This window comes from Tachyglossus aculeatus, chromosome 21 (assembly GCF_015852505.1).
Source record: "Tachyglossus aculeatus isolate mTacAcu1 chromosome 21, mTacAcu1.pri, whole genome shotgun sequence".
Taxonomy (NCBI): Eukaryota; Metazoa; Chordata; class Mammalia; order Monotremata; family Tachyglossidae; genus Tachyglossus; species Tachyglossus aculeatus.
The window spans coordinates 72,844,082-72,870,852 of record NC_052086.1 but is presented as its reverse complement, the minus strand read 5'-3'; the positions used below and the strand labels follow the sequence as shown (position 1 = coordinate 72,870,852).

Below are 26,771 nucleotides of genomic sequence, written 5' to 3'. Positions count from 1 at the left end.
CTATCCATATTACTGCATGGTCCCAAAAGAAGTCATAGCTCAAATTTATAATGAGGAGCATGTGGTATGTTACTGGGTGGCCAGAGAGCTCAAGGAGGCTGTCCTTAGAGAAGCAGTGTGGCTCAGTGGAAAGAGCACGGGCTTCGGAGTCAGAGGTCATGGGTTCTAATGCTGGCTTCCCTACTTAGCTGTGTGACTTTGGGCAAGTCACTTAACTTCTCTGTGCCTCAGTTACCTCATCTGTAAAATGGGGATTAAGATTGTGAGCCCCATGTGGGACAACCTGATCACCCTGTATCCCCCCAGCGCTTAGAAGAGTGCTTGGCACATAGTAAGCACTTAACAAATACCATCATCATTATTGGTGCTAAGTGCTTACTATGTGCTAAGCACTGCATTAAGTGCTGGGGTAAATACAAGATAATCAGTGAAATCTGTCCCTGTTTCACATGAGACTCACAGTCTATATGAGAGGGAGAACAGAAACTGACTCTACACTTTCACTGATGAGGAAATTGAGGCACAGGGACGTTAAGTGATTTGCCCTAGGTCACACGGCAGACAAGTTGCAAAGCCAGGATTAGAATCCAGGTATTTTGACTGTTCCAAGGCTCATGCTCTTTCCTCTAGGCCATGCAGCTTTCTTTGAGGGGATATGGAGGAAAGCAGCTGTGTCTTAATGATGATGCCTTGTTAGATGCTTTGGTTACCAAGTGGGCTGGGAAAGTCAGGCTGTTGGGCATCAGAGGAGCTGGTTTCCAAGGGGCACCATGGTGTTTTGGTTTCTTGGCAGCACCGTTCTGGGCAACCTGCAGCAACTTGTTGTGAAGTTGAGTTTTACATGGCTAAAGGTAATGCTCCCATATCCTGCTAATCTGTCCTGCTAACCGAGGCTTAGAGGGGGAGGGAAGTGAGAAGCAGCACAGTCTAGTGGATAGAGCATGGGACTGGGAGTCGGAAGAACCTGGGTTCTACTCCCAGTTCTGCCACTTGTCTACCACGTGACCCTGGGCAAGTCACTTACCTTCTCTGTGCCTCAGTTACCTCATCTATGAAATGGGGGTTAAGACTGTGAGCCCCATGTGGGACACAGACTATGTCCAACCTGATTAGCTTGAGTCTACTCTGGTGCTTAGTACAGTACCTGGCATACAGTAAGTGCTTAACAAATACCATAAAAAAAGCCCTCAGCCCAGCATAGATCCCGGTCCTGAAAGGAGCCAAGGCAAACGGTCCTGGGGGTGAAGAGAAAAGCAGAGGGATAGAGAGCAATGCTTGGATCAGGGGTCTACATCACGTATTATTAGTCTCCTTGGGTTCCAGCCTCTTTTCAGTTTCTCTCCTTGGGCAGAACCAGAGGCTTTGCCCAATTTTCTGGGCTCTCATCCCAGCTCCGCCACCTGGCTGCTGGGTAACCTTGGGCCAGTGGCTTAACTTCTCTGTTTCTCATTGTCCTCATCTGTCAAATGCAGACACAATTCCTGTTCTTCCTCCTACTTAGACTGTGAACTCCATGTGGGTAGCTGATAGCCACTCCAGTGCTTAGTATGGTACTTGGTCCTTAAGAAATACCACAATTATCATTTCTCCATCTCTCCTCTCTCCTTTCCCACTCCAAACCCTGTCCGTTTGGCAAGGAGCTACCAACATGACATAAAGCTCCTGGAAAGTAATCAGGAATTCACATTACTGAACCAGGCCCCAGCCTGTCCCTCCGATGACTGCTGCAAACACAGAGCCACCATGCTGGGTTCCAATCTCTATTGTCACATAGAAAAACCGATCTGGAGAAGAAAACAAACATTATACTTTTTCCTCAAGATGCCTTTCAATTCATTCGATCACAGAAGCAACGTGGCCTAGTGGAAAGAGCGTGGGCTTGGGAGTCAGAGGACCTGGGTTCTAATACCAGCTCTGCCACATCTGCTGTGTGACCTTGGTCAAGTCAATTAACTTTTCTGTGCCTCAGTTTCCTTTCTGTAAATGGGGATTAAGACTGTGAGTGCCATATGGGGCATGATCTGTATCCAGTCTATTTTGTATCCACCCAAGCGCTTAATACAATACCTGGCACAGAGTAAGTGATTAACAAATATCATTTTTGTTTTTAAATTCAATCTGAAGTGTTTACAAGGAGAAAGTAAGCCCCAGTGGGGAGCCCAAAGTTAAATTGTATTGGTGGTATTGACACCTGTCTACTTGTTTTTGGTTGTCTGTCTCCCCCTTCTAGACTGTGAACCTGTTGTTGGGTAGGGATCGTCTCTATCTGTTGCCGATTTGTACTTCCCAAGTGCTTAGTCCAGTGCTCTGCACACAGTAAGCGCTCAATAAATACGATTGAATGAACAAATGAATGAAATGAATGGCAAAGTAACATGGTCACCTAAAAACCGAATGACTCCACGTTGACCCCCATTCAACAAGCTATTCCCTTCGTGACCAGGCTCAAGTGTCAAGTGAAAACACACCAGCCTTTCCAAGACCAGTGAAGGAATGGGCAAGATAGGCTCAACTGCTCCTCTGCAGAAACTCTTCCCAAGGAGTAAGCTAGGCCCTCTGGGAAGGGGAATTCACTCTCTTAGGCCAGAAGGAAACTGAACCTGGAGTTCAATCAGCAGTTCCCTGCTTTATGAGTTTCCAAAAGAGTTTTCCTTTCTTCCAGGAAATTCCCCGTCTGCCTATTTCTGGAGCTGATTCACCTGTGTCAAGAAGGGCAAGTGGCATGGCCTAAAGGAAAGAGCACAGCATTGGGAATTCTAACTGCGGATCTGCCACTTTCCTGCTGTGTGATCTTGGACAAGTTACTTCATTTCTCTGTGCCTCAGTTTCTTCATCTGTGAAAATAGAGATCAGATATCTGAGCCTGTGAGTCCCATGTGGGACAAGGGCTGTGTCCAATCAGTAAGTACTCAATAAGAATCATTGACTGATCGATTATCTTGTATCTACCCCAGGGCCTTCGATAATCACTTACTATGTGCCAGGCACTGTACCAAGCTCTGTGGTAGATACAGGTTAAACAGGTTGGACACTGACAAGAGACACAGACAAGTTAAGTGAATTGCCCAAGGTCACCCAGCAGACAAGTGGCAGAGCCAGGATTAGAGCCCAGGTCGTTCTGACTCCAGGCCCACGAGGGTCTATCCACTAGGCAATGCCTCTTCTCAGTGCTTGGCACAGTAAGTGCTTAACAAATATCACAAATGAGTGATATTCACACATCATCCATTTCCAACATCAAGCTAAAAAACAGACCCAAAATTAAACCATCAACTGTCCCTCTTCCTAGAGGGAATCCTAAACATTTAAATGAGTGGTTCCAAATGTAAACATCGGCTTACCTTTTCCCCTACCTTTCTGCTTTCTCCCAATCTGGAGTGGGGGGCGAGGGTTTGGTTGGAAGGAAGACAATTCCTGAGAAAGAGATCCCTCTGCCCCTGGTCTGCCCTGGAGAGAGAAGGATGTCCTGGAAAGGGATGGAGTCCTGCTTCTTTGGTCTGGGTTGCTTGCCAGCTGGAACAATGTATTTGTCTTGAGAGCATTGGAGAGTCAGTTAGAGAACAAGTGGCCGTTGGCAACCCGATTTCCCCATCTCCAGCCACCCAGATTTATGAACTTTGGTACTCACCAGCCCCTAAAAATATGTCCATCCCACTTGCCTCCCAGAAAACTGGCTGGCTGAAGCCCTTCTCACCACCTGTTTTGTTTTTCACTTCCTCAGATAGAGCTTGAAGTGGGGGACATTTTACCCAAAAGAAACAACCCAATTCCCTCCTGCTCATCTATTATAGTGCTCTTTTTCCTGCTTTACTCGGAAAACAAAGCCATACCCAACAAGCACCCTCCCTTGCCTGTGCGCTTAACAACATAGATAATCCAAGAGATTTTGAGCATGCCACACTTCTTTCCCAATCATGGAATATCCTGGCTAGGACAGATGGCAGGGAGTACAGAGGGTCAAAAGCCTGGGGTTAGTGCGTTCCAAGGAAATCTTTCAAAGATTTCTTTGAGATGAGAATGCCTCCCTTTCTGGGCTTGTGTCCTGGACGTCTGCAGCATCTCTGGAACCGACATCAAACTGCAATGGTTCAGCTGTCCCGGTCTTTGCTCTGCAGGAGGGATTTGGGGGTGGGTGGGAGGGAAGGGAGGACCAAATCCTCAGCAAGGTGCTGTGCTTCCTGTGAACACTCGATAACAGGCCATGGAAGTCCGAGTTACCGGTGGCTCAGTGAGCACTTTCTAAATCATCAGCACGGTCTTAACTGGCACAGAGGCAGCTAGCGACTGCCACTGACATCCTGAGCAACTTCAGATCCGCTACTCTGGATTGGCTCCTCTGGCATTTAGCAGATGGAGGTGAAGTGAGCAACTTCTACACCTGACAGGATCTCACCTTCTGTCAGTTTCAGCTTCTCTTCCACAAAACAGAGCCAGGGTGTTGGGAAGACTGAAATAGTTCATGTTCGGAATATCCTCTCACCGTGCCAGATAATACAAGTTAGATCTGGCTGGGTCGATTTCCCTCAGTGGGAAATGACGGGAGGAAGGACGGGGTGGATTCATGCCAGCCACCAACTTCACATGTAATCAGATTTATTGCCAGGTAAGAAATTTATATTAATATAGTGAATACATATGTTTACAAATAAACATTCTTAGAAAACAAACAAACGTTTTTATTGTAGGAAGTATTATTGGTCTCAAACTCTGCAGTTAACAAGTATTAACACGGGTTTACTTACAGAACATACAATTACTAAAATATCGTCACATGAAATATGCTCAAGGTACACAAAACTTTTGTGGAGTAGGTTGCAGTTGCCAGGGGTAGGACCCAAAGCCATTGGGTTCAGAGCAACAAATACTCTGTTCAGGGGCCAGTGCAGCCCAAACAGCCACTGGTAGAGGTGGTTAGGATCAATTAAATGCACACAGGGGGTGTGAGAGGGTCTTGAATGGCTAAAGTCTTCTTCTCTGAGATGCAGTCCCCCACCCATTGGAGTTAAAGGCCAAATAGCCAGTCTACCATCCTGTGTAGTAGCCCAGTTAGAGAGCACGACCTGAGACCCTCCTTTGGAGATGGCTCCAGAGCTGGCCTTCCCTTTGTGCGCTTCAGGCCCCAACCTGGCTCTCTTCCCTCTGTCTTTCTCTCCCTTTCACATTTCCCTTCTTTCTCTATTCTTCTTTCCCTTTCCCCTTTCTTTCTTTTTCTCCTGTTTCCTTTTTCCCAAATTCTCTACACTTCTCCCTGCTTTCACTTTTTTCCCCTCTCTCTCTCTACTCTTCCTTTCTTTCTCTCTCCCCCCCACCCCCCTGACCTCTTTCATACATGCACTGGGTCCATTGATTCTGGCCATTTCTACCTGTTTCTTTCACTGAGGATGTTTTGGCAACCCTCCAGGTGACTCACCATTTTGAAATAAGCGTTTCTTTCTGGCCTGCAATTCCACCTCCTTCCACCCCATTACTGAGTACCGTTCACTACACTGCACACATCCGCCGCCAAAGACTAGTAGGACTGGTGTTGGAGGGAAACTCATCAGGGAGAGATTCCAGGCAGGGTCTGATGGGATGGGAGCTATATGACATAAGTGCTGATGACTCCTTGGGTGGAAAGGAAGGGAATGATGTGCAGATTAGGACTTTGGGGCATGGGAGAGGGTGAGGACTAGCCCTGGGGCCAGGAACTTGCTCCCTCATGATGCCTAAATGCTGGGACCCCCCCCAGAAGCCACCCTGCTCAGGTCTGGATGTTTCTGGCTGCTATACAGTGAACCCCACCTGGCTGCAGACAGGTCTACCATCTTAGCTCTCTCCTCCTGCATTAGGAGCAAGACATGGACAACAGAGGACTAACAGAGTCAGCCACAGTTTGGGCGGGAACTCCCATCTTCCCTCCCCCCCTGCTTCTCTCAGGGTCAGGCTGGGACAACAATCAAACCCCAATGGGCCAAAGTCTCACATGCCCTGGAACCCAATAACAAAGAAGCATCCAATCTAGAAGACTGTTCCCAAAGGCAACTCAACTTTAGGTCATTTTGGCTGAAAAAAGCAATGTTTATGGAAAGGGAAACTCTAGGGTGGGAATGTGTGTGGAGGGCAGGGGGAGGAGAGGTGTGTGTGGAAAGGGAAACTTTAGGGTGGGAATGTGTGTAGGGGGCAGGGGGAGGAGAGGTGTTTGTGGGTGGGGGGAGTTTTCCTGACTGTGAACCCCCGGCTGTGCTACCACAACAAAAGGAGAAACAAGAGTGCTCGGCAACTAAAGGAGGTATGGAAACAACTCCTAATACTTTAGTAAATCATGAGGAAATAAGCCTAAAGTAACACAGATTTTCACTCAGAAAACAAGACTGTCATCGAACAATAGTAATACATTGAAGGCACCACCCAGGCTTAGTCATTTTCAGTCCAAAGCAGTTGAAGTCAGGCGACACACTCAGGGTGAAGGAGAGTTGGGAACAGACAGTTAAGTAAGATTTGTTACCTTCCTGCTCTGCGAGGCAAACGGCTGCTTCGGGGAGGGCTAAGGATGGGTTTTCCCCTCGCCTTGCTCTGCTGCTGTGTTTCAAACAAACATCTCTCCGTCTGGAGACTGGGAAAAATATTTTTGTTCTGCAGCTGGTTATTATTTGTCCTTTTATGCTTTTCTTTTTTTTTATATAAAAAGAGGTTCTTTTGCACGCCTCTAAACCCTCTCCTGGCCAGAAAGTTCACCCTGCACTCTGCAACTGTGACAGTCTCAGTCATCTTTACTTGGAATAGTCTTTGCCTCATTTTGTTAGAAGGTGGTGGGCGCAAGGTGTTTTTTTTTTCTTCATGTGTGTTGTTTTTTTGCTTCCAACAGGGATGATATGAGAGTTCGGCAAATGGCAGGCTGAGTGGTGAGAGTGCCTTCCTTGGCTTTCCCAGGCAGGCGTCTGAGAACCAGTTGTTCTCTTAGAATGGAATCAAAAGTTCCTGACCAAAGCAATGGGTTATGGTAGGGTTCCAGGAGACCTTATTCTCCTATGTGCTCATTCTCTCTCTCTCTCTCTCTCTCTCTCTCTCTCTCTCTCTCTCTCTCTCTCTCTTTCTCTCTCTCTCTCTTTCTCTCTCTCTCTCTCTCTCTTTCTCTCCCTCCCTCTCTCTCACTCCCGCATCAGGAATAAATTTCTCATAGTTTAAAGTTTCTGCAAATGGAAAGTTTCTCTGGAATTGTGCTACTCATCATGGATTTTAATTTCAAGTAAAAAAAAAGATAGTCACATGGTTTGGGCTCATTATTCTGCGGTCTCCAGTGGAAAGTGTGACAGAGTTGCTAATTCTCCATTCGGTGTATTGCTGATTGTCTTTTCTCCTGTCCCAGGCTGCCCATTGCCTGTGTACTAGGGAGTCCCCGAGGCCAAGATCCTCTCCACATCACCGATCGGTTGGTTAATGGTTTTAGCTGTGTGTGTATGTGTGTTTGTGTGTGGTTGTTTTTTGCCTCTCTTAGTTGTGTGTGGTCATCAGGACGTTCCAGAATTAAAGCTCAGACAGTCACCTCTGTTTTGCTGTTAGTGATGAAGTATGGCTGTGGGGGCAGGTAGTGCTGGCTCCGGGTGGCCAGCGGTTCGCTGGAGGCCGGCTCAGCGGCCCCGTGCTTGCCCTTGTTGGCGAAGGCCTGCCGCCGCAGGGAGGGCTCGTTGGCGTCCCAGCCCTTGAAGTTGGAGTTGGAGGTGTAGGCCAGGGGGTGCATGTGCATTTTGGAGGTGCGGGACTTGTGCCCGTTCTGCTTGCCAGGGCCGTGCTCGGGGCTGTAGGGCCGAGGCTCCTCCTCCACGTGCACCGGGTGCAGCGGCAGGCTGCCCTTGGTGGCCAGCTCGGCCAGGTGCCGACGTTTGGAGTAGAAGTCGTCGTTCACCTTGTCGGCTGGGTGGGTGGGGTGACCAGGGTCAGGGAGGGGGGGACGGGGATGGGGTTGGGGGGAGAAAGAGAAAGAGAGAGGAGTAAGGGGCCGGCAGGAAAGACAACACACCGCCAACACCAACGCAAAGGCGAGGAAACATGTCAGGACACCGTGCATGCCACAGCCCCCAGGGGCACAAGGTCCCTCCGAACAGCGACTGCAGTCAGAGGGTATGATTTGAGACTTTCTGACCTGGCTTCCTGGATTCAAGGCCTAGGAACAAAAAAGTGAGTTGTGGATCATCATCCCCCTTATCGCCTTCTCCAACACCAAGAGACACAGAGGTTCTGGGAAGTAGAGCCAGGCCTGGGCCTGGGCAGGGCGTGCTCAGTGAGTACTTCACTGAGAGGCTACACGGCCCTAGCCAGAAGTCCCTAGGCCTTCTCAGGTCTGATCCTTCCAGCTCATGCCTTCTGATCCTTTCACGGGCCCCCATCTCTAGCTGTCCCTCCCGCGGACCCCTTTATCCTTCCCATCGATGCCTTGTGGATCAATTAGCCACTACATCCTGGCTGAAACCAGGTGTCTGCCCTGAGCTTTGGTCCTCAAGGCCCTTAGAAAGCCACTCAATCCCCTGCCTCAATCCCCAGACTTGTTCAAGGCATGAACAAAGGTGCTACAGATTCTCTGGTGGGGAGGGAATGCCACACTCAAAGGGCCGAGCTCCTTTGGCCACTTATTATGCTGCTTTGGCATCTTGTATTGCTATTTATCAACGTATCACAGTTCCCCTGAGAATCTGATACCACCAGAAATCTTTTCCAACGTCTGAGGAGCTTCCGTCATCTGCTCTCTCAGGCTGACGGTCATCCGAAGCACTGCCAGGTGAATATAAGAACAGCGGTGACACCATTACTGGGTCAGACCACTGATCCAGCCTTCCTGGTATTCTTCCCCATCAGTGGCAAAGGGAGGCTTGGAGGAATCGGGTGAGAGTTGTCTTCTACAGGGCTAGGGATGGAACAGGGAACATCCCAAACTTTCTCATGAAAGAACATAAGAAACATGGATTTTTTTTTTAACCAAATGCAGCTCCACAGTGAAGCTTGGATGAGCCCGAATCTGGTTTAATAATAATAATGATGGCATTTATTAAGTGCTTACTATTCATTAATTCATTCATTCAATCGTATTTATTGAGCGCTTACTGTGTGCAGAACACTGAGGGTGATGGGTTCTTATTCAGCCAAGGTAACTGTTATTAGGAATGCCTTAATTTGGTAGCCCTTGGCTTATTTAATTGCCAAAGGCCAAATGAGGCTCTGGAGCCAAAGTCATAGGCAATAATTCACAGTCTAGTGGAGAGATCCCTAGCCTGAGAGGCTGAAGACTGAAGTTCTAATACCACCTCTGTCACTTTCTGGCCATGTAGACTTGGTGAAGCCACCTAACTGCCCTGGGCCTCAGTATCCCCAGATAGAAAATTGGATGATTAAACCTATCCCTCATCACCTCAAGGGGAAGTGGGAGATAGTGAGGATAGAATGAGATATGTGAAAGACTGAACATTTAGGATGAATGGTATGGGATATATATATATATATATGTGTGTGTGTGTGTGTGTGTGTGTGTGTGTGTGTGTGTGTGTGTGTGTGTGTGTGTGTTAAACTTTCTTTTACACTAATGGTGTTCAAGGAATGTAGCATTTTATGCCACTTTCCAAAGGCTGGACAGAAAGTTCTTGCCTACATTTGTTCCTATAATATGAGAATGGGCAGAGTTAGGGAGACCTGATCGAGATGCTTGGTACATAACAATAATAATGAAATTTTTTGAGCACTTACTATGTGTCAAGCACTGTTCTATGTGCTGGGGTAGATACAAGTTAATCATGTTGGACACAGTCCTTGACCCACCGGGGTCTCACAGTCTTTATTTCTATTTTTCAGATGAGGTAACTAAGGCACAGAGAAGTTAAGTGACTTGCCTAAGGTCACACAGCAGACCAGTGGCAATGCTGGGATTAGAATCCAGATCCTTCTTACTCCCACGCCCTTGCTCAGAATCAAGATGGATCCTATGACGGCCTCTTGGCAAGACTCAACAGGACATTTCAGGTTTAAGTCTTCCTTTTGTGGGCTAAGAACAACAGCATACAACACCTAAATTGTCTTTTGACTGGATTCCCTGGAATTAGGCCAACCAATGTGACAGAACCTTCCTCTATTTTCTAAGGCACAATTGTAGCTAGTGAAAGCCAGTTGTCTTCAGCTGCCCCAGAAATGCCTGCTCAGAGGGCTGAAGGACTGGTGGACAAGGTAGGAATAAAGATTTTATGATCTTGTCCCTCTCTAGCTACAGTTAAGCTTCACCCAAAATTCCATTTTTCCCTAGATTTCGCTAGTTCTCCAACCTGCAGTGCTCACGTTTATCCATCACCTTGAAGGGTCAGCTATGGTACCCCAGAGATTGCACTTTGAGAACCTAGATAACAGACAGTTGCTGTGGAATTTAAAGGGAAACGTTCTGTAACTACGAGACAAGCCCAAAGTCATCACTCCTGCCTAGTCCATTAATGGACTGATGGTATTTATTGAGCATCTACCCTATGCAGAGCACTTTATAAGTGCTTAGAACAGTACTCTGCACACAGTAAGTGCTTAATAAATATGATTGAATGAATTAAGCACTTATGAGACTACAATAGAGTTCAGAGACATGATTCCTGCCCTCAAGGAGTGGATAATCTAAAGGAGGAGACAGATACTAAAATAAATTACAGGTAGAGGAATGAAAAACAGTTAAAGATATGTTCACAAGTGTTGTGCAGGAAAGGTTGGGAGAGTATCAATCAATGGCATTTCTTGAGCACTATGTGCAGAGCACTGTACTAAATGCTTGGGCAAGTACAATTTAACAGAGTTGGTAGACACATTCCATGCCTAAAAGGCGCTAACAGTCTGCTTAAGCTATCAAGATGCAAGGGCATAGATGACACAGAAGTATTGAAGTGGAAACAGAGGGGGTTAATAACAATAATAATCATTTGTGGTATTTGTGAAGTGCGTACTACGTGTCAAACACTGTTCTAAGTGCTGGGGGTAGATACGAGATAATCAGATCACGTGGGAGAGAAAGATCAGATATTCAACCTCTATTTTACAAATACGGAAATGAAGGCACAGAAAAGGCAAGTGACTTGCCCAAGTGCACACAGCAGTCAAGTGAGGGAGCCAGAATCAGAACCCTCTGAATCCCAGACCTATGCTCTTTCCACTGGGTGTCACTAGGAGAATGGAAGGTGGGTGGGAGTAGTCTGTCTCCCACTCCAGACTGTAAACTCATTGTGGAGATAAATAGGATCTATTCTATTTATTTTATTTTGTTAGTATGTTTTGCTTTGTTCTCTGTCTCCCCCTTCTAGACTGTGAGCCCACTATTGGGTAGGGACCGTCTCTATGTGTTGCCAACTTGTACTTCCCAAGCGCTTAGTACAGTGCTCTGCACACAGTAAGCGCTCAATAAATACGATTGATTGATTGATGATTGATTGATTGTGGACAGGGAATACGCCCGTTTATTGTTATATTGTACTCTCCCAAGTGCTTAGTCTGGGATTGGCCATCTGGCATGAATGGTGGGCTGTCACTGCCTCATGTGAGCTAAAGATCTTGCTGAAACCTTTGTAGAGACCTGCAAGCTTACTGAAATGTAAGTGCAGTATTTACATATTTTTTTCTGTTCAGCTGGCTACTAGAGAAGCAGCGTGGCCCAGTGGAAAGAGCATGGGCTTTGGAGTCAGAGATCATGGGTTCAAATCCTGGCTCTGCCAACTGTCAGCTGTGTGACTTTGGTCAAGTCACTTCACTTCTCTGTGCCTCAGTTCCCTCATCTGGAAAATGGGGATTAAGACTTTGAGCCCCCCCGTGGGATGACCTGATCATCTTGTAACCTCTCCAGTGCTTAGAACAGTGCTTTTCACATAGTCAGTGCTTAATAAATGCTATCATTATTATTACTACTCTGCACACAGTAAGCACTCAATAAATACGACTGAATGGATAAATAGGAAACGCCACAAGAGGAAAGCATTGCTCTCAATCAATCCATCAGATGAGGGCATTCATTGAACGCTTATTGTGTGTAGAGCATTCTACTAAGCATTTGGGAGAGTTCAATAAGGTTGGTAGACCTAATTGTGTTGCCAACTTGTACTTCCCAAGCACTTAATACAGTGCTCTGCACACAGTAAGTGCTCAGTAAATACGATTGAATGAATAATTCTTGGAAATATCAGGCAATTTCATTAGGCAGCATTCTTCCACCCTTTTGGCTTTCTTATACCAAGAGAAGCAGCGTGACTCAGTGGAAAGAGCACTGGCTTTGGAGTCAGGGGTCAAGGGTTCAAATCTTGGCTCCACCAAGTGTCAGCTGTGTGACTTTGGGCAAGTCACTTCACTTCTCTGTGCCTCAGTTATCTCATCTGTAAAATAGGGATTAAGACTGTGAGCCCCCCCGTGGGACAACCTGACCACCTTGTAACCTCCCCAGCACTTAGAACAGTGCTTTGCACATAGTAAGCACTTAATAAATGCCATTATTATTATTATTGTTATTATTATTATTATTACTAGTATTATCCCAATCCAGCTCCCCAAGTCTCAGGTGTGAGTGTACAGAACAGCCTGGCCTTTCTTCCAGGTACTGAGGAGGAATTGGTAGTAACTGGATTCAGCAGTCACCAGAGACAGCCCTACTCACTATCTCCCAAGGCTCTCCCATCAATCATCAATCAATCAATGACATATATTGTGTGCAGTGCACTGAACTAAGCTTTTGGGAGATTCCAATAGAGTAAGTCATTACAATCCCTGCCCTCGAGGATTTTACAGTCTGGCAAGGGAGACAGACATTAAAATAAATTAGAAGTAGGGGAGAAAAGTGAGTGTAAATATATGTACGTAAATGCTGTGAGGGAATAATAATAATTGTGCTATTTGTTCAGGGCTTTCTATGTGCTAGCAGGGACAGACACAGTACAATTGGATATAGGCCCTGTCCCTCATGGGGATCAAAGTCTAAGGAGAAGAGAGATCAGGTATTGAAACTCCACTTTACAGATGAGGTAACTGAATTACAGAGAAGTTAGTGACTTGTTGAAGGTCACGCCACAGGCAAGCGGCGGGGCCGGGATGAGAACCCAGGTCTCCTGCCATTCAGTCCAGTACTCTTTCCACTAGGCCACACTGCTTCCTAACCAACAGGGATGCAAGGCAAGAGTCATGATGGTATTTGTTAAGCTCTTACTATATTTGCCAAGTGCTGTTCTAAGAGCTGGGGTTAGCACTGGATCAAGCTAATCAGGTTGGACACCCCTGTCCTACATGAGGCTCATGGTCTTAATCTCCATTTTACCGATGAGGAAACTGAGGCACAGAGAAGATAAGTGATTTGCCCAAGGTCACACAGTAGACAAGTGACAGAGCCAGGATTAGGACCCAGCTCCTTCTGATTCCCAAGCCCATGCTGTATCCACTAGGCCACGCTGCTTTTGTGGGTCATGTCTAGATAAGCTGACCTTTCGTACATTTCCAATTGGTAGGACAAAAACTCAAGAGCAGGGCAGATGGGGGATTGGAGGAAATAGGTTCGTCAACCCACTGAGCAGGCATTGCTGAGGCACCTGAGCAGAATCCACCTTACAAACCTTCCCTAGAGGACAGAAGGAGAGTTTTGCCTCACCATTTGCCCTAATTTTGGGGAATGCAGTCCAAAGACCATTTCGGCTTTGGGTGATGTTGTTCTTTGTCCATTAAGGAGTTCCTTACAGACAAAATTAAGAACTTCATTGAGAAGCCTGTAAGAGCCATTAAAGCATTCATTAACCTAGTCAGTCTGTGGTGCTCTGTGGGCAGGCAGTCGACACACAACAAGCCGGGAAGGAGATCTGCCCGCCTCCGTAATATCTGTTGCCTTCTTAGGTCAGATCTTTCTTCATTTGAAAAAGGTGTTTCCTTTCAGGTGTGTCTAATTGCCTCTGAAAAAGCCAAGGTTGGAAAATTAAACTTCACCTGCTTCCATCTGTCTCTCCCTTAATTAGCAACGGAATACGTTCCAGAAAATACAGATACAGCAAGGAATTGGCCCTTGCTTTCATTAACTGGGAGAATGCAGAGATAACAACCCCATCTCAAATTAGAATGTGCTTTTGAGGTTTGCCCAGAGTTCCATCACCCCAAGTTCCCACTTCCTGAAGGACGGATCTATTATGGAGACACACAGAATGGCACCATAACTTGCTTTCTTGGAGGGAATTCACTGGGTGAGATGTGGCTCTAAGAGGAAACGGTCCTCTGAAGCAAATCTGGTTCTTTGCACGCATGCCCACGTACGCTCCCACCACCACCCCCCAACACACACAATCTCCAGTGCTCCTTCTTTTTGAAGGAGCTGGAGTCTCCCACTGAGACACTGCAAGAGCAAAGAGATTGCCGAAATAATAATAATGTTGGCATTTGTTAAGCGCTTACTATGTGCAAAGCACTGTTCTAAGCGCTGGGGGATACAAAGAGATCAGGTTGTCCCACGTGGGGCTCACAGTCTTAATCCCCATTTTGCAGATGAGGTAACTGAAGCTCAGAGAAGTTAAGTGACTTGCCCAAGGTCACACAGCAGACATGTGGAGGAGCCAGGATTCGAACCCATGACCTCTGACTCCAAAGCCCGTGCTCTTTCCACTGAGCCACGCTGCTTCTCCTACTGAACTTCCCACAGCCCTCTTCCCATCTCCCCAATGCTACAGATCTGATTTGTCACCCTTTCTAAGGGCGGGGAGAATGTGATTTAATGGCAATACTTTCATTCTTCGTCAAATAGATACATCTGATTGATGGTCAGTATATACTTGAGAGATGTCTCTGTGAAACTGTTGACTTTCTTAGATCATAAGCTCTTTGAAGGCAGGGATCGCGTGATGCCCACTTTGTACAGTGCCTTACTTGAGGATGGTGCTTAATAATTGTTCATAATAATAATGGTACATAATAATTGTGATGTGTGAAATTGAAGGTCTATTGGTAATATCTGCCCCAGGGAACTCCAGCTGTAATAAGGAACTGTCAGGACTAATGCTGCCAACAAAAACCAGAAAGCCCCTTAAAAAACAATCTGAATCCCCCTCTTTCTCCTCACTAGAGGGAGGAGAAAAAGGCAGCGGAGCTTGCTGCAGCATAGCTGTATTATGTCATCCTGGATGTATTGGTTAGGTCTGCAGTTCCATTAAGATGAATGCCTTCAGACCCTAGTAAATTGTGTCACCATTCGGGCTTTAATGGTTATAAATACAATAGAACAGACTACCAGCTCCCACTGTAGAGAGACAAGCGCTGAAGAAAATGCCGCCGCTTGGAGGATTTATTTTTGCTCTCCTATGTTTGGCACACTGTCTGTGAATTTTTTTTTCTGATCTTCCTGCTTTATCATCCCCAAGGATGCATAGATGATTAAAAGCCGACTGGACAGTGCCAGACGCAGAACTTTATTGTTTTTCTGATGTTTTTAAACACTCCAGTTGGTAAAAAGTGGAACAAATTCCTGGGGTTTTGCATTACCATCAGTCAGAAATGGGGAAGAAAATATCAAAAGAACAGTAAGGCTTCACTATGCAGAAGAAAGCCCAAGAGGAAGCCAGAAGAATTGTCTTCGTTACAATCTGCCATTTTCTACTTTTCGTTCCTGGTTGCAGAGATAAGATGGCATTTGAACTTCAACTAATCAAGACCAACCACTCACAGACACCCTGGCAGAGAGCTCTGGGCTCGTCCAGACTTTAATTTTCTGGAGAGCTTGGAAAGCCACACAGGTGGTCAACTCCACCCTTCTCCTGCCTTCCTTTCAACAGGCCCCAGAGTGCAAGGATCTAAAGATTGCTCCTGCCACTCCAAAGAGGGCTTGAAAATCCATCGACAATCACAGTGGCTTTGCTTCTGTGGGCAAATGCTTGGCACCTGCAAGTGATCCCTCTTTATTCAGGGAAGGGCCGCAAAACCACAGAGGCTCCCCTGCTGATGAGGCTGGTCCCCTCCCGTCCTATTCACTCCTGACACTCCTTTGAAAAATCAAATCTTTTCTTCTCTGTTTCAGTCAAATGCTGTTCTTGGCTGAACCTATTAAGCTATTTGGCTAGATTGACCATGAAAGATGATTTGAGGGGCATGAGACTGGGCACTCTTTGGGGTATTTTCTCATTCTTCATATAAAAATCAGTGCAAGTGCACAAAATCCAATGCCAGTCCATCCCCCTGGCCATGAGTATTCAGGGAGGCACAAGGGTAGCCCAAAGTAAACACAGATTGAAGTCTTCCATCCTGATCCTTGGGAAGCAGTGTGGCCTAGAGGATAGAGCGTGGGCCTGGGAATCAGAATGACCTGGGTTCTAATTCCACCTCTACCACTTGTCTGCTGTGTGACCTTGGGCAATTCACTTCACTTCTCTAGGCTTCAGTTACCTCATCTGTAAATTGGGAATTAAGACTGTGAGCCCCACGTGAGACAGGGACTGTTTCCAACCTGATTAATTTGTATCTACCCCAGCACTTAGGATGGTGCTGGACACCTAGTAACTGCTTAACAAATACCATTACTATTATTATTATCCTCTTGACCAACTCCATTTGCCAATCCTGTTGCTTGGCTCTGTCTCTGCAGGCTCAACAGGAAAAGGGAAGGCCACAGAGGAGATGTGGAAGGGACTAGAAAAGAAGCGGGAAAGTGGTGGAGCAAAGAGAGAGAGGAGGAGGAGAGCTGAGAAAAGGGGAGTCCAAGATCTAGTTTTCTCTGATGTTGCTAGGATGTTTACGTGAGAATGGTTTGGAAGCAAGAGGGCTTCGAGACAGAATTGTTGTGGGAGCGGGAGGGAGGAGGAAGGGTGCAATCCTCACTGTTCTGCTCAAGAGGCTGGGTGGCAAGTTGCCCTCACGCTCCTGTGCCTTCCTCTTACATTTACAGCAAACTGGGTAAAAGGAGCCTCAGTAAGGAGAATCAAAATACCACACATTATTCCCCTAGGACTAGAAAAATACATTTCAATTATGGTATTTATTAAATATTTCCTAGAATAATTGTGACATTTTTCAAGTGTTCACTAGGTCCTGGGGTCAATATAGGATATATTTCTCAGTGCTGGCATCACTCCAATATAAGTAGCTTGGTCCCAGCTTCTGTCTCACTTGGGACCCATGGACTAAGAAGGGAGAGTCTCAGGTCTTTCAGCCCCATTTTATGGATGAGGAAACTGAGTCATGGAGAGGATAAAAGGCCTGCCCACGGTCACCCTGCAGGTCAGTAGCGTTTCTGGGGATAGAATCTATGTCTTCTGGCCTTCGAACCTGGTGCCTATAAATGTGTTTACTGGGACATTAATTTACCTTACACACACAATGCAGACAGAACCAATCTTTGTTACCTACACTCTGGTCCACAGGAATAAAATTACAGTCCCCTTTCAAACAGGATCATTTCAAAGTTGAGCACAGAACCTGTCTGTCATCCAGTTAGGAATGAAGTGAGCTCACTAGGCCAGGATGCTACACTGGTCTGTCTCTAAATTTTAACAAAGTTTTATGGGTAATTATCATTCTGCAGCACTGCTGAATCAAACAAGAGTCCCTCTGGTGGCTAATTTAGCTAATTTGGCTAATTAGAGAAGCAGCATGGCTCAGTGGAAAGAGCACGGGCTTTGGAGTCAGAGGTCATGAGTTCAAATCCCGCCTCTGCCACTTGTCAGCTGTGTGTCTTTGGGCAAGTCACTTAACTTCTCTGGGCCTCGGTTCCCTCATCTGTAAAATGGGGATTAAGACTGTGAGCCCCACATGGTACAACGTGATCACCAGCATGGCTCAGTGGAAAGAGCACGGGCTTTGGAGTCAGAGGTCATGGGTTCGAATCCCAGCTCCTCCACATGTCTGCTGTGTGACCTTGGGCAAGTCACTTAACTTCTCTGAGCCTCAATTACCTCATCTGTGAAATGGGGATTAAGACTGTGAGCCCCACGTGGGACAACCTGATCACCTTGTATACCCCCAGTGCCCAGAACAGTGCTTTGCACATAGTAAGCATTTAACAAATGCCATTATCATTATTATTATTATTGTAAACTCCCCAGCGCTTTGAACAGTGCTTTGCACATAGTAAGCACTTAATAAATTCCATAACAATAATAGTAATAATGGCATTTATTAGGCGCTTACTATGTGCAAAACACTGTTCTAAGTGCTGGGGGGATAGAAGGTGATCAGGTTGTCCCACGTGGGGCTTACAGTCTTAAACCCATTTTACAGATGAGGTAACTGAGGCACAGAGAAGTTAAGTGGCTTGCCCAAGGTCCCACAGCTGACAAGTGGCGGAGCCAGGATTCGAACCCACGACCTCTGACTCCAAAGCCTGTGCCCTTTCCACTGAGCCACACTATTATTTAACACCTGTTACACTCCCCAGTCTTCTCATAAATGGCTGAGCAGCTTAATAGGTTAAAATGTTTGTTCTGAGCTTTTCAAAGGGTATTGAGCTCAAGTGCTGGTAGAATTAGATTTTTATTAAAAATATCTCAACTCTTCCCCCACCATTTAAAGGAAGTCTGCCCCCTCCAAGTCAGGAGAGAAGAATATATTAAAAAGTGGGATTTTCAGGAAGCGACCTAGCTTTTTACATGCAAGCATTCATTTCCCCTGGGCTCAGAGTCACTCCGGTGCAGGTAGTGTTTGGCTCAGTCACAGATTAGATTTTCTTCTTTCACTGTGCACAACCTTCTCCGCCCTCGCAGGATGGGAGTGATTATTGTTTGGCCTCCTCCATGTTGTTCTTCTGCACAAGTTCTCGACATTAAAACTACCTTGGGCTTGTTTCTTCCCTGACAGAATGAAGCAAGAATTCTGGCCTGATTGAAGTTCCTGTCCTTTTTAAAATTTAAAAGAAACATGCCCCAGTTGGGTAAAATGGAACTGAGTTCAATCAACGCAACTTTCCTCTAAGAGGATGATGCCACTGAGCTGTAGTTGAAAGATGTTTGGGGCTGCCATGGTAGAGCATGCAAACTTTGGACTGTAGACTTTGTGGGCAGAGATCGTATCTATCAACTTTACTGTATGGTAATTTCTCAAGCACTTATTACAGGGCTCTGCACTATCAGCACTCAGTACAAACCCTTGACTGATGGCTTTGCACAAAGTAAGCACTCGGTAAATATCATTGATTGATTTGATGGAACCCCCTTGGAGCAGAAAGAAAATGACCAAGTTCTACTTCAGTTCATTGGGAATTCAATTCTGGAATCCATCCTCTAGGAAAAAGCTCCTTGGGCAAGAGAAGTTTGAACTAGACTCGGTCCTAGCACATGATTCTGAGGCAGTAGATTATCTCTTCTAATGTTCCCCCAGGATAAAGGGAAACAGGGAGGAAAATAATGTATAAAGCTAAACAAGGGATGGAAATCAGCTCTTGGGAGAAGGTTATGTAGATCTTTTCCTGACTCTTTCTTTCTTCCATCATGTTTCATCTCTTTATCCATCTATCCTTTTTTCTGACAGACCCCCAGTGTGAGAAAATGCTCAAAGAAATACAGGCCAGATGACATTCTCCATTCCATTCTCAGTAAGGGTCTGCTGAGTTCTGTTTCCTCTCCCACAAGATAGTGAGTTCACAGTCTTGGGGTCCTGGTATTTTAGCTGGTGGCTCTTCAGAGGGTCTAGGATTTGAAAAACCCATTGAGAATGCAGTAGATTTACAGTGCCTAGGTCTCACAAAGCTGACCAGGCTGTGAGGGATTAGCTGATGTCAGAAGTCTTCCGAAAGAACAGAGGCTCCCCTTTGTGCCCATGTGGGCCTTTATGAAGATTACAGAGCTTTCTCTTCTTTGGTCAAATCACCTCTGAACTTTTAGCCCCTCCTCTTATCTGCGGAGCAATCTATGGCCCTTCGAAGCAGGGATGTAAAAAGTTCCATTATCTCTGGCCACAGCAAGAGGGTCCCTCAGGGCCCTGTGGCAGTAAAACTGGAACAGCTGTTTTTTTTAAAAAAAAAAATTTGTTTCCTCTGAAGCATTTTTTCTGCTCAGATAAAAATAAGCCAGCTTCTCACAGGGTGCACCCAGCCCAGTTCCGATCCTGGAAAAAGTGTTGCGGCACTGCCCGTTTTCACAGGAGAGCAAACTTACAAGTAAAAAAATATGGAGCTTTAAACTTGATTATTTCAAAGTAAACAAATTCCCAGAGCGCAGATACATATTTGTCAGATCAGCCTGGCAGACAAGACTCCGTTTGATTCCTGGTGAATTCTAAACAAATGTCAGGTGAGTGAAGGAGCATTATGGGATTGAATGTGGATTGATCATAACCAGTAATGGGGTATCAGACTGTGGGCTGTGAAAAACTGAATACAGAATCCACTGTGCTACACTTGTCCCTCTGTAGCATTTCCTGCCTCAGGATGTCAAAGTGCTTCATTAAGCCCAGTGCCACCCAGGCAGTGAAAACTTCCTTCCTCCTTCAAATCTGCCTCAAGAGATGGACATGAACATGGAGTGATTCCGCAGTTGAGGCAAGCTAGAGCCTTGGTTATGTCTCGTTGCTTCCCTCCTCACCTGGAGCTCTAGTGATGGTCCCTCTGAAAAAAAAAATCCCATTTCCTCCAGGAGGTCTTCCCTGATTAATCTCTCAGCTCTCTACCCAATATCCCCCTCAATTATTCTCAGTACCATTATAGCTAACTGCCACCTCAGCACCTCTATGTCACCAAAACACTTGGTTACTCACACATTATTATACTTTACATGTATACTTAAACTGCACAAATTGCTATCCTCTAATGCTTCCTGTAATTTATTGTAGTGCCTCTCCCAGTAGATTGCAAACTCCATGAAGACAGGAACTGTGTCTACAGTACAATCCTCCCCAGAGTAGTCATTCATTAAATACTATTTATTATCATCATCGTTATCATTACTGTTATTGTGAGACTAAGATTCAGGAATGATTGGGCTAGATGTATTTAGAAAATATCCTAAGGGATGGGTGACTTTATTTCTCCAGTTGGCTTACAAACTCTCTGGGCATCACAAGGTGACGGCCCCCCCCTGCCCCGAAGCCTCCCTATATACATCCCTGAACAGCTATATTCATGCGTAGGAATGGAAGGAGAATTCCAATTGGATTGCTTGAAAGAACTTGTTTTCCCCTGACCCGCTCCCCTCAGGGGAATTTCTGAGGTAGCTGCTAAGTGAGGACATTTTAAATATTTCCTTGCCAAATGCAAAATTAAGGGCAGAGTCCAAAGGAGCTGAAGGACAATAGTGGAGAGATGGGATGAAGGTAGAGAGTGCCTTGTATCATACTCTTCCATCATTTTAGTACAGTATTCTGGACCAAATAAGCACCACTGATTGATTGAACCACTGTGAGTTGCCCCCTTTCCCAATACCACCAGCTTCTAGGGAAGGAAGTGAGCCACAATCCCAGGAATTGTGTCCCAGGTTTGGTGAAAAAGCACCTTTCCTCTACAATACTCCCACCCTGTTATCAAGAAGTTTCTGCATACTTTCAGAAAACAGCAGACTAATAGCTGGGAAGAGAACTGACTGCATCAAAATTCAGTCACAAGGTCATAATCGCTTTGTTTTTCAAACCAAAAAAAAAAGTTTCAATCTTTAATTAGTAAGTCTGTTGTTCCAAATTGTTTCAATTTCCAAAAATATACTTTGACATGCAAACTATTATCTGACTAGATCAGAAAATCTGTTTTACTCAAGAAAATAATTGGATTCCTAGTAGCACATTAACCAGTACACTCTTCAACTTGAATTTCAGCCTCCCTAATGCTCCATTTCCAATTGGCATTGTTCTATGATTCAGTTCTTTCTCCTGAATTACAGTTGCCTGCAGGGTTCCCAATTTTTGACTCTTCAGAAAGAGTGGCCACTCACTTGGCATCAAGCTAGTGTGGCCCCTGTTTGGCCATGGGATGTCTGGTATTCTTCAATATCTGGTGTTCTTCAGTATCATGGTGGCTCCCCTATCTTTCAAACTATAAGCCTCTAAGTGATGCTGTTTGGTGTTGCTAAGGGAGTCACACAGAGAAGTTAAGTGACTTGTTGGTAGACATGTTCCCTGCCCACGAGTTTACACTTCAAATAAGTTAGCCTTATTTAATAGATTATTGTGACAGTGTGTATATAGCTATAATTCTATTTATTCCGATGGTATTGACACCTGTCTACTTGTTTTGTTTTGCTGTCTGTCTCCCCCTTCTAGACTGTGAACCCATTGTTGGATAGGGAACATCTCTATTTGTTGCTGATTTGTACTTCTCAAGCACTTAGTACAGTGCTTTGCACACAGTAAGCACTCAATAAATACAATTGAATGAATGAATGAGTCACTGGAGGCCTTCATGGATTCTGCACAATGAGAAGCAAGTGTTGGCATTACCCATGATAGCACAACACAACGATGTCAAATATGTTTTACATTTGGGTCAGATCCACCCGGGACCTCCCCATAGCCCATGCTGGGTCCTCCCGGGTGCGTCTGCACACGGGTGCCACGACATTTGGAGGGAAGAGCAAAGGTGGAGGGAGGTTGGAAGCCTTAAATAAAGAGTCCATCGTAAAGGAGTCTGGTTCTGTATCTGTAAAGGGAAGACCATCTGAAAACTGGACATCTACAATGAGGTGAATGTCCACCCTAAGTGAGACACACCCCACCGAATTCCATGCAACAGGAGTCAGAAGGGAGATTAAGGAAGACATGATTTGGAATATATAAGTGTGACCTTTCACAACAGACTAATGGCAGTGGCACTTTTCCTGAGGGGAGCTCAAAGTGAGGGAGGACTCCATAAATACTAAATCTACAGCCACCACTTTCAAAAACACTCTGAGCTCTGGGCTGCAATCTGGGGTTTTTCAGTGCAAAATGCCTCATCAGGAAAAACCACAGCCATTAGGCCTTAGTTCCAGAGACAAGGTACAGTGTACAGTGAAAGCCATGACATTCAGGCCTGACTCAATCTTCATCCCTCCCACCTCTGGGCAGTGTGCTCATGGCAGCTTCCAGTTCTGCTCTTTGTCAGCCAGAGAAAGCCCCCATCCCACCACAAATCCCTCTGAAATGTTTATCTCTCTAGACCATAATCTCCAAAAGCGTAAGGATGGTGCCCACCAATTCTATTGCATGTAGTCAATCAAGCACAGCTACTAACCACTTGGGAAAGTACAATACAGAGTTGGTAGATGTGATCTCTGCCCACAAAGAGCTTACAGTCCAAACCAAGCACTCAGCACAGTGCTCTGCATGTGGTAAGCACACACAGACAGCACTTAAACAAATACTACAATTATTATTACGTAAATATTAGGGAAGCAGCGTGGCCTATTGGAAAGAGAAAAAGCCGGGGAGTCAGAGGATGTGGGTTCTAATTTCAGTTCTGCAATTTTGACTGCTGCTTGACATGGGGCAAGTAAATTAACTTCTCGATGCCTCACTTTCCCCAACTGTAAAATGGGGATTAAATCCTATTCCCTCTTACTTAGACTGTGAGCCCCATGTAGGGCAGGGACTGTGTCCAACCTATCTTGTAGCTAAGCCTGCACTTAGTACAGTGTTCAGCACAAAGGAAGTGCTTAACCACTTACCATTTAAAATAAAAATAAAAACTTAGGCTTCTTACCTGAACGTTTCCTGTCACACATTTGCCTTTGTTAAAAATGAATGTTAGAACGCAGGTAAGGTCGACAGATCAGCATATCAATTAGTATTTCACCCTAAAAGGGCCTGAAACCACCTTGGCTAAGAGCCTCCTACAGCCTTAATAGGCAGACACATACACGTAGGACACGCACAATCTGACAGGTACACCTATGTGCAATCTGACATGGACACACACCATGCAGAAAACTTCTGCACTTCCACTATTGTGCCAAGACGTCCAAACAGAGGAGCAAGAAAAGCCGTACCATACCTTTGGGTGACTTAAGTGTCGCCACTGGCCAGTCACCATCACAACTTCCTAAAAAATAACAATCAAGAGATGCGGATCTGTTTGTTCTGCTTCACGGGCACTCACGGCTGCTTGGCACGGCTCTCTCCAACCCAGGCACTCCCATCTGCACTGAGTTGGCGAACAGGCACTCCAAAACAAGCTCATCCACGATCCCCCATTTCATAGAGTCGGGGTAGGAGGGCGGGGAGGGGATCCTCAGTGGGCTGTTTGTCCCGGAGACTAAATGCTTTTGTGGGTATTGATGACAGCAGAATTTAGAGTAGTGGGCCTTGGTTTTCATCTCTGCTTTAACCTGGTCTTCTCCATTTCCCAAATCCCAACTCCAGGTTTTAGTACATGATTCATGAAAACATTTTAGGGATTCATAGGAGTAAGGTATGAAGTTGTACTGAGTCATGAGTCACCCCTACATACCTTCTTGTTTGTTACTGCTCTCCTGTTGGGCTTTGGGGCTCTCAAGTCACTTGTATTAAATGCATAAATAAACCTCAAAGGGATTTAGCACCTTGTAACAGAATGAATGAAGGTTTGAAGAGAAGAAGCCATTATAATAATCATTTCCCCACTGAAACAATGCAATTTGGTTCCAGCCTGCATTTGGCACAATTCAGAAAGGAGAAGAACTTTGGTTTGTGGAACCTGTCCCCTGACATCCCAAAGAGGACATCATAGATGGGGCCCACTTTTAATGGTGAGGGGATAGAAAATAGCCTAGAGTTACTTCATCAGTGTCAAATCTCCTTTACCTTAGAGACAACTGTTTTTCAGGGGATTTTGTTGTGGTCACTCCACTCACACCACTCTCTAGCAATACTTTCACCACAGACACCAGCTGACCAGACTATAGAGGCTCTATTAGACCTGGAACTTATATATCTAACTCTTCCCATACACAACAATAATAATAATAATAATAATAATAATAATAATAATAATAATAGCATTTATTAAGTGCTTACTATGTGCAAAGCACTGTTCTAAGCACTGGACAACCCATCCCAATTACCTAGAGTATTCAAACTGCCACCCTACCCCCAAACCTGGTCATCCCCTTCCTCCTCTCCCTGCTCCCCTTTGCCTGAATTGGCTGGGGGTAATTGAGGAAATGCCATGCTTAGAGTTGTCCATGAGTCAGATGCTGTCCGGAGTCAGAAGCCCCTCCAACCCTGAGGCTGAACCCTCACAGCCTTGCTCCAACTCTGATCCTCACAGGCTGCATGTGCTGGAGGCTTTCTGGGATCATTCCCTTTAGGATAGGCTCTCCCATCGGAGGAAACTCCTGGTGCTCCAAGAGATGAGAAGAGAATCTTAAAGTCATGGTGGTGGAATCCAGGCTGAATTGTGGAACCTGAGAAAGTGCCTGACACTAGTATTCCAGGTGTGACAGAGATGAGGGCCTGGATGTTTACTGCTGCTAACTGAATCCCCTTCCCTTGTTGACCAATGATGCATATATCAGCATTTCCCCATCTGCTCCTAGGGCATTGATCCCGGGAAAGCTATGTTTCTTGTCTGAGATTCTCTCTGAAATCTTCCCAGATGCAATCAGTTCCGGAAGCTGCAGAAAAGACCTGTATTTGGGTTCCTATTTAAAATGAAGGAGAACCTTTAGAGGTACCCTTTGATTTCATCAACCTTCCCTGCCAATCTCTCAGGCGTCCAGAATGCTAGCCCTAATTAATACATCTCCTCTGAAGCATTTTTGGATCTCCCAGCATTCCAGATGTTGTAATGAGTGTGAGAAAAGCACGACTAGATACAGGTGAGAGTCTTCCTTCCCTATCCCCTGGATGTCAGAATTGATAAGAAACTATAAGGAAATGTTAAAGTTTAGGGTTTTTTATGAGTCAGCTACATAGAAGGTGATAATGGTTCACCTTCTTATAAGTGCCTCTGAAGTGCTAAGTGAGGTTTTCCGCACATATATTGCTTAAAATGATGGTGGTTATGTCGCTGAACAAGGTGCCTTTAGGCATACGTGGGGTCAGGTCAAATACCCATTTTTATTGCCAATTTACCTTCTGAATGCCTTCTGCCTTACGCTGTTAGTGTGAAGGAATCCAGGTCAGTCCCTCAGGACTGTGGCTTGACATCAATTCTTGTTTGAGACTGTTCCTGTTTTAGGTACGCTAACTCTGTCCTCATTTGGAGTTAGCCACATCATTGGTGCATAAAAGAGCAGTGGCCAGTTAAGCATGAGAAAAGCAAAGTTGATGAATTGGAAAGAAGAATAATTTATGCAGAAATGGGGCAGACAAGCACTCTGTGCACTTTCCCCCACCCAAAAATGAAAAGCTGAAAAATACTTAGGAGCATCAGGATAAATGTCATCATAGGAAATGAAAGCACTGGACCATCTGAAGAATTTGGGGTAACTTGAAAAAGAAACGAGGGATATGATAGAAGAAGATTGTGAATTAGTAGTTGATGCAGGAATCCAATTATCTTTTGGGTTCTCATTTATCAAGAGGTAAAGACTTCAGCCTTATGAAATAGCATGTAATCTTCTGGGGTTCAAACCAAGGCATTCAAATCAATGCCACTCTGCTCGAGAGCTGAATTTTGATGTAAGGTGTTGAGCAGGAAAGAGAATCTACGCAAATCGCAAAAGTGGGACTCAAATGGGAAACAGATCATGCTAGGTCGGTGTTGTTTTGAAGGTGTTATTTTTTAAAAAGAAAAACAAGAGTTTTTCTTTAAAGAATGTAAAGAAAGGAATTTTTAATTAATTTAAGGCACAGACTTAGCTAAAAAAGGATTTTGGCGGCATTGAAGAATGATGACGGAGCTTAAGACTTCAGCCAACGAGAGTACTCAAAATCCTCAATCCTCCCATCCCATAAACATCCCAGAA

General features: G+C 45.3%; 1 protein-coding gene across 2 annotated transcripts in view; it reads right to left on the bottom strand.

The window, feature by feature from the left end:
- Positions 1-5,312: 5,312 nt before the first annotated feature.
- Positions 5,313-26,771, bottom strand: part of SHISA9 (shisa family member 9) — a 274,889-nt gene continuing 253,430 nt past the window's right edge. Inside the window, exons 4-5 of one of the 2 annotated variants that reach the window (XM_038762973.1) lie at positions 23,876-23,923; positions 5,313-7,890 (exon numbers count right to left, since the gene is read on the bottom strand). In XM_038762973.1, the coding sequence (XP_038618901.1) occupies positions 7,511-7,890; positions 23,876-23,923 (428 nt within the window). In that variant the 3' untranslated portion in view covers positions 5,313-7,510. The remainder of the gene's footprint in view (positions 7,891-23,875; positions 23,924-26,771) is intronic. The other variant, XM_038762974.1, reaches the window with a different exon arrangement.